The sequence below is a fragment of the Schistocerca nitens genome, chromosome 8 (assembly GCF_023898315.1).
Source record: "Schistocerca nitens isolate TAMUIC-IGC-003100 chromosome 8, iqSchNite1.1, whole genome shotgun sequence".
NCBI classification, from domain to species: domain Eukaryota; kingdom Metazoa; phylum Arthropoda; class Insecta; order Orthoptera; family Acrididae; genus Schistocerca; species Schistocerca nitens.
Window position 1 is genome coordinate 526,543,182 of NC_064621.1, and position 14,911 is coordinate 526,558,092.

The 14,911-nt window shown below is 35.1% G+C and overlaps 1 protein-coding gene across 2 annotated transcripts; it reads right to left on the minus strand.

Moving 5' to 3' along the window:
• Positions 1–1,095: 1,095 nt before the first annotated feature.
• On the minus strand, positions 1,096–6,207 carry LOC126199165 (cilia- and flagella-associated protein 97-like). 2 transcript variants are annotated; one of them, XM_049935924.1, is made up of 2 exons: positions 5,230–6,207; positions 1,096–1,337 (listed from the first exon to the last, which is right to left on the minus strand). In XM_049935924.1, exons 1-2 carry the CDS (start codon positions 6,022–6,024, stop codon positions 1,269–1,271), a joined length of 864 nt encoding a protein of 287 aa, XP_049791881.1. In that variant the 5' UTR covers positions 6,025–6,207; the 3' UTR covers positions 1,096–1,268. The 2 variants fall into 2 exon arrangements, with proteins under 2 accessions (XP_049791881.1, XP_049791882.1); XM_049935925.1 differs by lacking the exon at positions 1,096–1,337 and adding an exon at positions 1,396–1,501.
• Between the last annotated feature and the right edge of the window lie 8,704 nt (positions 6,208–14,911).

Consider the following 14,911-nt stretch of genomic DNA (forward strand, 5'->3'; position numbering starts at 1 on the left):
AATCAATGCACTAAACAAGCACTTCATCCATCAGTCTAACACGGAACACACACGATGCTCCACTGAATTATGGTGGGGGAAAGTTGCCAATACCAGGCGCTACGCAGGAGGAGCGGTGCTGCGAGTCACCAGTGTCACCCGATCGAGCGTTCTGACTTCATTCGCGCCAAACTTTGTCAGAGGTTGTATGTAAAAATGTTAACTTACCAATTAGAACGGAAAAAACTGAGTGGCAACAGCACAAAAAGTGAATGTTTCTTAACAAGTTTTCTGTGCTATGGAAACATGCACCAACAATACAGAAGATATGGATCTGAGTATGATTATCATCCCAGGACACAGTTTTAATCTGTCAAGAACACACAAACTTGAGTAACTCATTTTCAAAACTGGAAGTATTCTTGATGAAAAACTGTCCAAGATACACATATTAGAATGGGCGAGGTTATTAATTTGTTTCATCTATACTCATACCCAGCAAATCACAGTATACAGTGTGGCAGGTTTAATTTCCAGATGATTCTGAAAGCTTGAAATCTTTTCAACAGTCTATGTAAGGTCCTTAGTCTATTATTTTTGAGACACTTTAAGGTAGCACAATTGCTATCTACTAATATATGATTGACTGGTTCACAGACTCATTTCTTCCTGATTGTTTGTTCTTTCTTTTTACAATTGATTTGGATCATGAGGAATATTCACTACTAGTACTCAGCTTTGACCAGTGACAATGTTAATGGCTACTGCTGTGATGTCATCTTTCGGTGCATATTTCCAGTTTGGTTGTGAGAGTGAGTGAAGTCAAAAAACGTAAAAACCAGGCTGTGGTGACAGACTTATCTAGTAGTTTGAAAATATTGCCACCAATATCACATTACAGTTACGACGTTGTTCACATTTGTCGCAAGTTTCCTGTCACTGGTGGAAATTGATGACTAGTATCTAATACTCCTCTCTATCCATTCATTTAGTTAAAATGGCTGTAAATGCTGAGCACTTTCTTTACACAGGGTATAATACTTTTTAATCAAGTGTTACTTTCTTAGAAAAAGGGAACAACTATTCACAGATCTACATAAATTGATAAAACATGAGTGAGATATATAAATATATTTTTCAAAAATATTGTATAAAATATATGTACATTCACCTATACTTCCTGAATTTGACTAGAATACAAAAAATTACAAAATATACTCTTCACTTGACTGTAGTAATTTGTACACTGGCTATGAGGAAAATCCAAACAAAAATCACAAAATCTATTGTCAAACCTTTCGTACACTGACTCTTGCACTGATGGTGCTTTTAACACATTCAATTTTTTTTAGTAACGTCTGTGAAAAGAAGAGAAAGCACTGTATTAAAAATCACATTTCGAAAAATAGCTTGTCAGTAAACATATGCACTGGACAATAACTGTAATTCAATAAAATGCATATCATCATCATCATCTTGGATGACATTAATAAGTTTATAGGCATAGGCATTACAAATGAAGCTGAAAAAAATAGAAATATTTTTTTCATTAGCACATAGTGATTAGGTGACTAATTTTCAAGCATTATTCATTGGTCTACTCCTCCCTCTTTCTTTATGAATAATGTTTATTGACCAGAAGTTGCATTTTACTCTTCATCTATATAAATGTAAGAAATATGCTTATAGAAGTCTTTCAAATTTAGTAAGAGTGTTATCCCTTTTCAACCAAGCTGCCATGGGCAACAGTAGTTGCTACAACTGTCTTGAATATATGTTCTACCGACTGTGAGTAACATAGAGATCACCTTTTTTTATCCTTTTCATAGCTGAGAATACAAAATGTTCAACTCAGTTGCCTAAATATTGTTTTATATACAGGATTATTCCATTATTATTCTACACTTTTTCCCATTCTAGTTGCCATATATGACGAAATGTCTTAGGGGGCAGCAAGGGTGGTCACTTGCCCCCCCCCCCTCTAGAATATGGGGTACATATTTGTTCATTATTGAAATAAAAGTCTGATATGCTACCAAATTACAGATTTAGTATTGCTGAGTGCAATGGAGAACACTGTGACACTACCAAGCACTGTGTAACTTGGATTTGTTTGGTTATCTGTAGGTCACAGTAATTCATTCTGTTTCCTTGGTGCAATTGCGTAGAGTGATCATGTAGCCATAGCAGATGCAAATCTTCACAGAAAATTACCACAGCAAGCCTGCAAATTTTTCTGTCACTTTCCTACATAATCCCCACGGAGCTGTGGAAATGGGCAGTTTCAACACCAAGCCCAAAGAAAACTTAACTGCAGTATATCTGCCAGACACCTACCCCAATTCCCAAAAGGATACCCCCCTTCCTTTGCTGCACAACTAATTACAATAGTTGTTTAATAGTCATGTGTATATAAAGAAGACCCAACAAACTTTGCCAAGACAACATGAAGTTTTGCACAGCAGTATGAGAGCTATACTGAAGGCGTGTTTGTCTGTGAATCAAAATGCAGTAGTTGCAAGGAAGCCCTGTGAGAGAGGGAAAAAATGAAAATTTCACAGCCGAACACACGTCCTCACCATGAGTTGGAATTTCTCAAACTGCATGAGGCACAACATGTAGTCTTATAGACACAAATGCCGCAGGCCAGTTGACAACTCCAGAGACAGGGAGCATATGAGGGTTGGTTTGGACAGTTTCTCCAATTCATATCATAGGCTGGCCGTTAGTTACATTTTATCCAAGTACCCAAAAATATAGCTTTTAAAACACATTTTGTTCAACTTTTATTATATTCAACAGTAAACATTTTAAGTTAATTCCCTGTTTCCCACCCTGATTAGTACTACATAGTGGAAATTATTTGCTTGTTAATTTTTGCTGGTATTGAATACAACTTCTTCAACAAATACGACATTTTTCTGTTCCCAATTTTCAATGTTAATGTAGAAGATATTTTACCTGAATTACTTCTTGAGAGAACAAACCCTGCAAAAACCACTCTCCGGCAGGCAAAATAATAATCACCGTTGCTAACAGTTGTTAGTAGTACTGAACTATTACTTTAACAATTCACGGTTGCAAAATACTAACAAATAGAATGGAATGACTGCTAAAAGACAATCATGGAGGGCAGGCGGGTAGGGAGGGGCGGGTTGGGGGGTGTCAGTTTGGTTTCTGTAGAAAATTTCATTTAATAGTATGTAAAAGGAGGGGGGGGGGGGGAGCAATTTGGGTTTTGTAGAAATGTAGCAACATGTGAAACAGTACAGAGCCTATCAATTATTGCAGGAGATAAAATAAAAGAAGGCAAGACTGCCCACACTGACTGAAACATAGCAACTTTAAAATGCAGGAACGAAAAAGTTAATTAAACTGGTGCCAAAGCCAGACTGCAGTTATAAGAATCAAAGGATATGAAAGGGAATCAGTAGCTGAAAAGGTAGTGGGATAGGGTTGTTAATCAACCTGTAAACAGAGAAATCATTAAAGGAAACCAAGAAGAAACTTGGGAAAGAAATTCAAGTTTTGGGATAAGAAAAAGTCTTTGGGATTTGCTGATGACTTTATAATTCTCCCACAGGTGACAAATCAACGAGAAATTTATAGCACAAAGTAACTAAAAGAAGTGCTAGGTTGATAAAATACATGCTGTGGGGCATCAAGGAATAGTTAATTTGGTAATGGAAGTAAGTACGGGGCTTAGGGGAGGAGGTGCTGTCGAAGGAGAACAAGGTTTGGCTAGAAGAAACAGCACAACTGGGTGTAGTTTGTTGTAATTATTCCCAGAGTTGAAGAGGAAAATGTTAGACTTACTGATACCACTTGTATACTTTGAACCATGATGTCATAAACATGGTAGACATAACCACTTACTGAAATCCAACATGTGTGAAATAGACACCACAACAAGAATTACAGTTGTGATCATGACATTATATTTACTTTCTATCTATCTTAGACCTTAGGACATGCTACTGATCAGTATGTTACCACAAGTAAGATTTCATACTCACACTTGTTACATTCTGTTCCAGCTCTATTTGGGCACACACAACATCACACACTCTAACATTGTTATGTCATGTATCAGTGTGTATATTTGGTGCCAGTAGGGCCAACAAGCCCTGAACCACTCACACAAGGGACCGATGACCGTAGCAGTCTGGTCCCTTTCATCCCCCAAACCAACCAACCACTCACACAAATACACTATAGGCTAACATGGAAAGATGGGGACAACTGAACCTACAGTTATTGGATATCAGTTTGATTCCACAACATAATGACAACACTTAGGACATAGTACCTGCACACACAAGGTATTTTTTTGGAGGGGTGGGGAGAGGGGGGGGGGGCACACAGCTTGTGACAGACTGAACTGTAGCATAGTCCAAGGTACAGGCTATGTTGAAAAGTGAAAACTTGGTTAAAGGCTGACAAAGCTAGTGAATGTGGATATGAAATCTTGGTTGGTAACATACTGCTCTGCAGCATAGCCTGAGGCCTAGTTTTGGCTGAACGTTGTCAGTCTCATTGAGAAGTGGTGTAGCAGTACTGAAGGTCCAGTTAATTCATTCGAGAGATGCATCAAATGAGTCTTTAGAATGAGAAACAAAACAATACAGTAAATAAGTTTTGTACACTCAGCGGGTTCATCTCTTTTTATGGATATTCCATATAATTCCCCATGTGCAGCAATCAGAATTCATGTATCTTAGGGTACAACTGCCTGGTAATTATGAGTATGTCTAGTCGGGTATCTGTTCTGAACATTTAATCATAATGAGATGTTTGTGTAACAGAAAGCATGTGGGAAATGAACAACACCCCACAAGAATATGACAGAAGAATGAACATAGACTGATGGCATGTCAGCTTATTTGTAATCATGTGCCTACTGTATTCCAACTAATCTCACTTGCTGCAAATGCACTTCATGCACGATGTAACTCAGCAGATACTCTGGGTAATAATACATCTCATGTTGTATAATACTAGTACCCGAAAAACTGACCTTGAAAAGAGAAGTTGCAAGTACATCTATTGTGTAACTTTTGTAGTCTGTGAGTCATCTAACACCAAAGGCATCTAAGTAAATGCAATATCACGCTACATACGTATTTGCCAATTCTGCTTCTGAACAGAGTACTTCAGTAACATGAGAAAACATATATTAAAGTTCCGTCATCTATCTACAACCAACAGAAATTGAAATGAAGTAGTAAGGTGGTATTATGAATGACTTACTAAGTTGTCTTGTGCAATTTTTTTCTGTGACCTTTGTCTATTAACAGCTGAACTGGAAAGCCTAGGACGCTGTGGTGCTGATGTAGTTGGACATTTTGGGCGTCTATTGAAATTTGCTTCTATCTTCCTTAGTAAAATTTGGTTCTCTCTATCAATTTTTCTTACTTGATCCTTTGAAAACGTCATGTTCTTACAAATAACAGGTTTTCGTTTAGGTGTTGCACCATTATTTCGATCAACTGTCTCGGGGTTTGTACTATCCAATACTTCTCTCAAAAACCTCAGTGTATGTACTGGTTTCTTCTCCTCCTTTCTTTCAGCATCACTACTGTGGGAATGCTCCGTGATTTTTTTACGGCTTTCCCTGCTTTCTTCTGATCTTGACAGCGAAGAACAACCACTGGTTGTGGAACGTGGCGTAACATCTGTTACATCCGACGAAGTGTCTGTACTCAAGAAATCTGGCGAAGTTCTTTCGTCGTCATTGAATTCATCACGTTCTTTCTGAAACGCTATACAGTTCATGAGATCTTTAACTGCGCCTGCACGCGTAGTTTTGCACTTTGCATCATCTGCAATATTTATCGTGACCTTTTTCGCACTAAACTTGGGGCGCTCGTGTCTGTTATCACATTTGCCCTGTAGCTTAGAATCACCTTTTTGTGATGCTCCGCACATAGTGTTAGCATTGCTATCATAGAAATCGTCAACTGCTTCCATCTCCTGCCCAATACGAAGATTCGTCAATACTTCTGCAGTTTCTTGGAGAGACACACCACCAGCATAGATTGACATCTTTCAATCAATGAATAAATTAATTAATTCAAAATTCACGCGACGTGGCAATTTTCCAGTACATCAAACTAGCAAAAATCTTAGAAAACATTAGAAAAACACGATCAGCAAATATACTTAATCGTCCTAAATACACTACCTCCCATTTAAAACAACTGACAAAATACTATCTGCATGCTCTGTTTGTTGATACACATAACAAAGCATTATCAAAAGTCGACTCTCGAACGGAACGTGGCAATTCTTCCCAATGCATTTCGATAGTGCTATACTCATTATTTTATAACCTGCCGCAAGACTTCATTTCAGGCTGCAAGAATCATATGTGTCTTGGCAACGTCCAACAGTGTTTTCATTTTACACTTACGGTAGAAAATATAGTTTGCTCATAATAGAAGGACAGCTTTTTAGGGTGTAATAATAACCGCTGCCAGTGACAATAGATGGTGATTTAGTTTGTGTCATCTTCTATTGACTGGTAGTGGTATTATTCTACAACCTATAAATGAACAGTCACAGAGTTCAACTGCATCCATTGTGGATAAAATACATTTTGGACAGCTTTTTCTATGTATTATCTGCTTCTCGCAGCAGGAGCGCTTTGCTCTCAGAAAAAAAACGCGTAAAATAGTTTATTGTGGTGAAAAATGTTATGGTTTCCTTTCTATGTATATCATTCAACAAATTTGGAACTTCAGACGTTGTTTTTTCTCATTATTTGTTCAATTTAATTTTATTATTAATGCGATTTATCTTTGTAGTAGTAAGGCCGATTCACACTAGACTGTCACTTCAGCTTCAGAGAGTATTCACATTGGACGTCACGTCACATTCTGTACGATACCGAAGTTGGAGTAATGGAACAGAGTAACTAACAACGATAAATTTTATTAATGCCAAAAGTACACTTCAAATGGATATTCTTGACGAATTTTATATGGCAAACTACTAAGAAGTGAAACAACATTTCAAAACATCGATATTTATTTGCTAGAGGAAATATACAGGCCCTCATATAAATACATCAAACAGTTTTTAAAAGAGAATACATACAACATGTTTATTTTATCCATCATTCCAGGATTGTCTTCTTGTTAGATCTAGAATATGGCAGTACGCTGAATTTATTGCTAGTTATGTTTAAATTGTTAAGCTCTTGTTCATACTGTCATACGGAACTGTATATTATAGAATATAATATATGAGGAACATCAAGGATCCAGTACTGTGCCTTGTGGAGCTCCAGTAGTTACTATTTCCCACTCTGAGGAAGCTGGAATTCTATCACTATAAGTATCTTTTACAGTTTACTATGTGTTAAATAAGACTTAACTCTTTAAAGCCTGAAGTTGTGCTGACACAATATATCATTCGTAATTTTTTCCTCTAAATGAGTTGGACTAATTTAGAATTTCTTTATAAAAACATTAAGAGGAAATCTGAAATAATTAGTTTAAGCCTTTGTAATTGATTAGAGAACATAATGTTGACCACTCTGAATTCTGAAACTTCCAGATAAATTCATGTAGTTCATTAGAAAAATTTTTATTTTCTTTCCTAATTAGCACAAGATGATTTTTAAATGAATTTCACCCAGTGAACTCCTTTAAAGCTTCTAATATCGTACTACATTATTGTTTAGACCTACATTAAAATTTATACTATTTTTTACAATGTACAATAATGTTGCATTTATTCAATTTTGGGACTTGTGAGTATTTGTGTAACACAACTGCTTTATTCTACTACAATAATATATTGTTATTCCATTGTTGCTCGAACCGTTTATTATTGTCAGGCTTCGTCTGAAAGGTATTTTGTCAGTATGGTCTGTTTATGTGCTGGACATTAGTTGAAAATAGGGCGACGACTGAGAAATCACATGCTTTTATAACTGGTGTATCATTCTAAAAGGACTTTGCATCTCAACTAAGTTTCAGTTTGAATTTCATTTGTAACAGAGGGTGTGTTCACAGCTGGAACAACAACTGTGAGCTTTATTGAAGGTCAGCATTTCACTTTATTTTTACTTATTATGAATATATGAGATGTGGTGCTATTGAAGAATGAGGAGGTTCTCTGAAGAATTGGCGTAGAAAGGAACATATGGAAAACAGTGACAAGAAGATGGGATGGAACGGTAAGATGTGTGTTAAGACGTTAGGGAGTAACCTCCATGGTCCTAGAGGGAGCTGTAAGCTGTAGAGGACGAAAATTGAGGAAGACAGACTGGAATACATCCAGCAAACAAATCAAGATTTGGGGTGCACATGCTACTCTGGGAAGAATACATTGGTGCAGGAGAGGAATTCGTGATGGACTGTATCAAACCAGTCAGATGATGATCTTGCTGAAGAAGAGAAAGCAATTGATATTGCAGGTACATTTGAAATACATCTACACAGTGAACTAGACAAAGCAAATAAAGACCTAGGGCCAAAACCCAGTTCTTCTGCCAAGAAAAGAAAATGAAATCGTGTAAATGCTACAAAAATGAAAGAATATGTTCCAAAATGGGAGAGAGTTCAACCAACATACACTTCTTCACCAACAGCAGAGGTGCTAACTAAGACAGAAGATATAAAAAATAGATACAGGGTGTATCGTCTTAGAAAATTTTTTCGCTTTGCTTTGACTCAGAAGTGTCTGCAAAAATTACTGAATAGACAAATAATATACACACAAGATAATAATCACCATGTATTTCAAATAATTGTTTCATTGCTAAAGCGTTTTATAGAAGTAACGATTCTTTCAGGATATCACACATTACCTGCAACTGTCCTGGTCAAAAGATCAAGATAAAGGATCACCAGCTGTTAGAAAATGTATGAATCATAATAAATTCTTGTCAGTCAAACAAAACATCTATTTGTCTGAGGATGAAGAAAAGGATAAAAGTTACAAGTTTTCTAAAGAGGCAAAATTGTTTGATATAATCTATGATACATGTCTTCAGTTTGGAACATAATTTGCCTATTGACTAAGAAATAGTCCCTTATTTTGAAAGACATTCCTGCATGATATTCATCATAGGTAGACCTGTCATATTTGCCTTTAAATTGTCATGTTCATGCAGTTCATGTAGCTACTTACACAGATTCATTCCTTTTTGTGGAAAGGTGGCAGGCAATGAAACATCTGAGTTTTCTTTGGGTGAAGTAGTTACAAATTTGCTTTCAGTTTCTGAAGACCCATCTCCTCATTGTATGTATTTTCATAATTTCTTTCTGCTTATTCTTTATTTTGTACTTTAAACGGAAAGGTCTTTTTGCAAGTGGAACTGTTCGTGATAACCACTCTGAAAAACTGCCCTTTGGAATCCACCTCAACCATGAAAAAAAGGCAGGGGTGCACTTCATTTTCATTTTGATAATAAAACTGAATTCATGATGGTAAAGCGGTTCCAGAGTGACAGAAGTTACCAACTACGACACTATGATGATTTTTTCAAATACAAAAAGGCACAGTCAGGAAGACTAGAAATGTATTTCTCTGCCCCAGACCCAGGTAATGTCTCAATACACTCAGGACATGGGTAGCGTTGATTTAGATGAAACTGCTATTGCTAATTGTAGATTTCGAATAAGATGTAAGAAATGGTGGTGGTTTCTCTTCACCAACTTCACAGATACTGTTACTGTCAATTCGTGGAAAATACACAAATGTGTAAATGAAAATTCGTCACAACTCGAATTTCGATCATACTTATGTACGACCCTAATGAAATGAAAAGATACTGCAGTCGTGAACTAAGGAAATAAAGAAATTGCAACCCCACCCACAGAGAAATGAAATTATGGGCAACCTTCCAAAAGCCCTCTTCTGAATGAAATACATTATGATGATGTAGTGTGGGTAATAATAGAGGAGGAAGGCAAAGCAAGAAGAAGATGTAGGTTGTGTAAAAGTACAATAGTTTACAAATGAAAAGAATGTAATGTGCATCTCCATTCAAACTGTTTTCAAGAATTTCATATGAGAATGAAATAAACCTCCTTAGAGTCCCAAAGTTGCGTCATTGCAACATTTTGCTATACTTTAATTAGAGTCTGTATAATTCTTTTTATGTATTTATGTCTGTATTAGTGCACAATTAGGTCACGTGAACATCTTTTTAACAATTCCATTATTTTAATGCTTGGTCCTTAATGGGTTAATTTGCATCCAAATCATCCCAATTAGACCTTAGAAGTCGGCTTTGTTTAGAAGAAAGATCTTTTATCGGCTGTATAAAATTCCAGTTACTGACACTTTATTGTTTAAATATTGCAGAATATATTTGGTGAATGAAAAAACTGACACAATATTTCAGCTGTCATTACATAACACGTCAGCAGTAGGCAATCAGACGTCATCTGACTGGGAAGAAATTACATGTGGTGTTCCCCAAGGTTCCATACTAGGTCCACTACTGTTTCTTGCGTATATTAATGACCAGTCATCTGTCACATTACCAGATGCCAAGTATGTCTTATTTGCAGATGATACAAACATTGCAATAAATATTAAATCAAATGTAAATTTAGAAAGGGCATCTAATCAAATTTTTACTGACATTAAGAAATGGTTCATAGCCAATTCACTGTCAGTAAACTTTGAAAAGACCCACTATATGCAGTTCAGAACATCCAAGAGATTTCCTTCTGGTGTGTATATAAAATATGATGACATGGAAATAGGAGAAGTTGAGAGTGTAAAATTCTTGGGATTACAACTTGATAATAAATTCAGTTGGGAGCAACATACCAACGAACTGCTAAAGATCCTAAACAAGTCTGTATTTGCAATGCGAATGATGTCAGACATAGGAGATATAAATATAAAAAAACTGGCATATTTCGCTTATTTTCACTCCATTATGTCATATGGTATCATATTTTGGGGTAACTCCACAAACAGAGAAAAACTTTTTAGAGTACAGAAGCATATAATAAGGGTAATGTGTAGTGTAAATCCAACAAAACCATGTCGAAACCTATTCAAAGAATTGGGCATATTAACCACAGCTTCTCAGTATATTTATTCCTTAATGAAGTTTGTTGTAAATAATACATCTCTTTTTCCAACTAGCTGCTTGGTACACAGTATCAATACTAGGAATAAGAACAATATACATAAAGATTTAAAATCACTTACTCTTGCCCAGTAAGGAGTCCAGTACTCAGCAACGCATATTTTCAATAAGTTACCAGCAACTATTAAGAGTTTAGTTTCAGACAAGGAACGGTTTAAACATAATTTAAAAGAATTTTTGATGGCCAACTCCTTCTATTCCGTCCATTAGTTTCTCAACAAGTGCAGTAGACCATTTTAATGAAAATTTATTATACTTTAATTTTTGACAATACTTGGTTGTAACAGACAGGTAACTACCTACTGTGTGACTGATGGATGTATGGAAAGCAGATGTAAGTCTTAAGTCTGTAAATAGTGGAAGTTTAATTTTAAATCTTGTACATAATCTGACTGTTCTTAACTGAGGATCACTAAAATGAACAATTTACTTTAAGTATTGACAATACTTGGTTGTAATAGCCAAGAAACTAGCAAATGCCTGAATGATGGATTTAATGAAAGCAGGTGTAAGTATTAAACCTGTAAATATTGGAAGTTTAAATTTAATTCATGTACATAATTTTACGGTTTATTGACTGAGGATCATTAAAATTATTGAAACTCCAGTTTTTCTAATTACATTTTTTGTAATGTGTTTATCTGACATGTTCCACACCCAGGAAGATTCCCTCTTTTATGGGTCTATGCAATGAATAATTAATCTAATCTAATTTAATCTAAACAGATTATTAGTATTTTTCCCTCACATCAGTTTTTCTGCTACATTGGAAAACTTGTTAATAGGGACTGTGGATGGTTGTTTAATACAATGAATCTATTATACTTCTTGAAATGTGGCTTTACACATGAATGTTGTGTCTTGCCTATTCATCGAATATGGGGTGCCTATTCGTCGAATATGGGGTGCCCATTCGATGAATATGGGGTGCCTAGAAACCTGCTTTCCAGGATCACTAGACAACAATTCAAGCAAATCGTATTAATGAATGTTATTCACAGAAAATAAATGACAATACTTAACTCTGAGAAATTCACAATGATGTGTCATAAGCAAATGGCGTCATGCAACATAAGCAATCTCTTCATTATATACAATTCGTAATACAAGAAAAGTAATACAGTTCTTCAGTTGCTGCTATACAAGTGCCTATTCTTGATGCTGATGCAGAAATGGGTGAACTGGACTGCAGCCAGGCGGCGTGGTGCCTGTGTCCTCTTCCTGTAGATGGCACTGCCATTGTGTTGTCGTTCTGTAGAGCGGTTGGTCAGTGTGCAATTGGCTGATGCCGTCTCACAGCCCCCTCAGCTCTAACTTTCCCGCCCAGTGTGCCATCGCTTGACTTTACCCAGAACAATGAATATTTTATCTCTCTGATACAATAATTTGTTGTACAGATTCATTTAGTATCTGACACATGACTGCACTTATATACGTGAACAATCTGTGAGTCTTCTTGTAGAAATAGCATCAACCCTAAAATAACTTTCTGTTTATACCTCTTTGACTGTGTTTTCATTTCACTGTGTGTTATCAGGGTTACAAGCATCTGTCCGATTTTGCTCCTGATAGCTTTCTGCAGAAGTCCCTTCACCTCATTCACTCTGCATTTACATACAGTTTTCTCTGCTGATTATAAAAAGTGTTAATTGAAAATATCAGCAACATCCCTATGGATTTTTACTATGTTGCATCTATGAATTACTTCTATGTCAGACACAGGCTTTACTTTCTCCCACACTCCTGTTTTATAACCTGTCAGATGGTTTTTGCAATATTGCACATAAATGAGAAGTACAAATACAATTTACATATCTTATTGATGATACTGTTGGAATTCTTTTTTCTATATCTATTTATTAATCAATCACTGACTGTATATGTGATATGGGTTTCATCAATTACATGCATATTATTAGATGCACAAATATGTGATGCAAAACAAAATTTTGTGGCTTCCTACATACACACACTTTTTACATGAACAAGCACCAAATCACATACACAAAATGTACTAAAAGTGAACTCACACATCAATGACAGAGCTGTACTACTATTTACAAGATGAACAAACATAGTGATATGACAAGTGTCAATAACCGAAAAATATATAGTCATCTAGATCACATCACATGTCCCTAATATTTACACATGTTACGCAATGGGAAACAAAATATATGAATTTCACATTACAATTTTGTTTCTAAAAATCCTTTAACCAAGTGGAAGCAATGACACAATAAATATTTTTTCAGTTTGGGCTTCAATCCCATTACTGATTTGATTTTTTTGAGTTCTGGTGAATGATGATTGTATATTCTGATTCCCGTATACTTTGGATTGTTTTCATAAAATTTTGTATCGTGTAGTACATTCTGTAAGTGACTTTTGTTTCTTGTGCCATAGGAGTATGATCAAGGTTTTGTTTAGGTACTCTAAATGCACCAATATGAAACAAATCTAACTAATTATGTATAAGCTTGGTTAGTGCAGGATATTAAACTATTTAGAATACAGCCTAAAGTGTTCATACTTCTTATTAAAACAGAGTATTCCTACTGTTCGAGGCACAAGCATTAAAATATCTCTATTATTTGTATCTCACACTGATCACATTAACAAACAGACTTTGTTCAGTTTTTTTACAGACTTGTTAAAGTTCACTCTGTAGTGTCTTCTTTCTACCAGATTTTTCTTGATTGCTGCAAATGCTTGGTTTTCTTCCCAAATCAAATCAAATCAAATCAATGATCTTCTTAATTTACAAAAATGGTTTATTTTAAGTTTCATCAGTTGACACAAAGCTGACACTGCTGCGGACTGCAGACTGAATCTGCCTCAGCATACATGGTGGCAAAATAGTTTATGGTACTGATTATTGCAAGTGAGTTATTTTTAATTTCCAGTTTTTTTTTAAATTTTTCATACATTTTATGTAATATTACTTTCATCTAACAACAAATGATTTTGCACTTGATTAAAACTTTATCATTTTTTCTGAAAATAACAAGTACTTTACAAACTAATTGATTACTAGGTATGCCATTATATAGGAATTTTCTCCTTTACCACATAAATTTTCCTTTCATGTTGTCAAAATATTTAAGTTTGTAATTTTGTATTACTGACTACACTGAAGTTTACCATATATTTAGCAAGACTTCAGTTCTTAATATACCTCCTCAGCTATTCATAAATTGTACAATTTCATCAGAACCAATTTATAACAAATCTGTCACTTCTTCAAAATTATTGTATTTAAATTTCTGCAAATAAGTTATGCTTGATAATTCTCATATAGCTTATTATAACAATAACGATGTTTCTAAATCCAGTTTCACAATAAATGTTATCGAAACTATGTAAATATATCATATTATTAAAACTGGAAAATTATCTTTCGTGAAATATGAATTACATGATTTACATTTAATTGTGCTTCAGTGTAAACTTGTTCATTCATAAAGTTATAATGAATGATTTGAAACAAATTTGATTAAGAACATGAATGACAGTCCAAACACCTTCTTTTTACAGTTTTAATTATTTATCAAATTGCAGTTGCTGTCTCTCTTAAAATATGTGACTTGTACATCCAACACTACAAAGTTGTATACCAATAAAGAATTTCATTATCTGTAAGTCATTAAGAGCTCAGTTATGTCAATAACTGAAATTAGAATGAGTGATTTTGTCAGGTTCTTTAGTTCTATATCATTGTCTTTCACAGTTAAGAAATCTGTATTGAAATCACTAACTAAAAAATAAGTCCTTGATTTTGGAATACGTTTAACGAAGTGCAATGGAACT

Coding starts and splice junctions, on each gene's coding strand:
- LOC126199165 (XM_049935924.1), bottom strand. CDS start 6,024: ATGTCAATCTATGCTGGTGGTGTGTCTCTCCAAGAAACTGCAGAAGTA. Junction 1,338..5,229: donor AAATTGCACAAGACAACTTA/GTAAGTCATTCA, acceptor TTCTTTTCACAG/ACGTTACTAAAAAAAATTGA.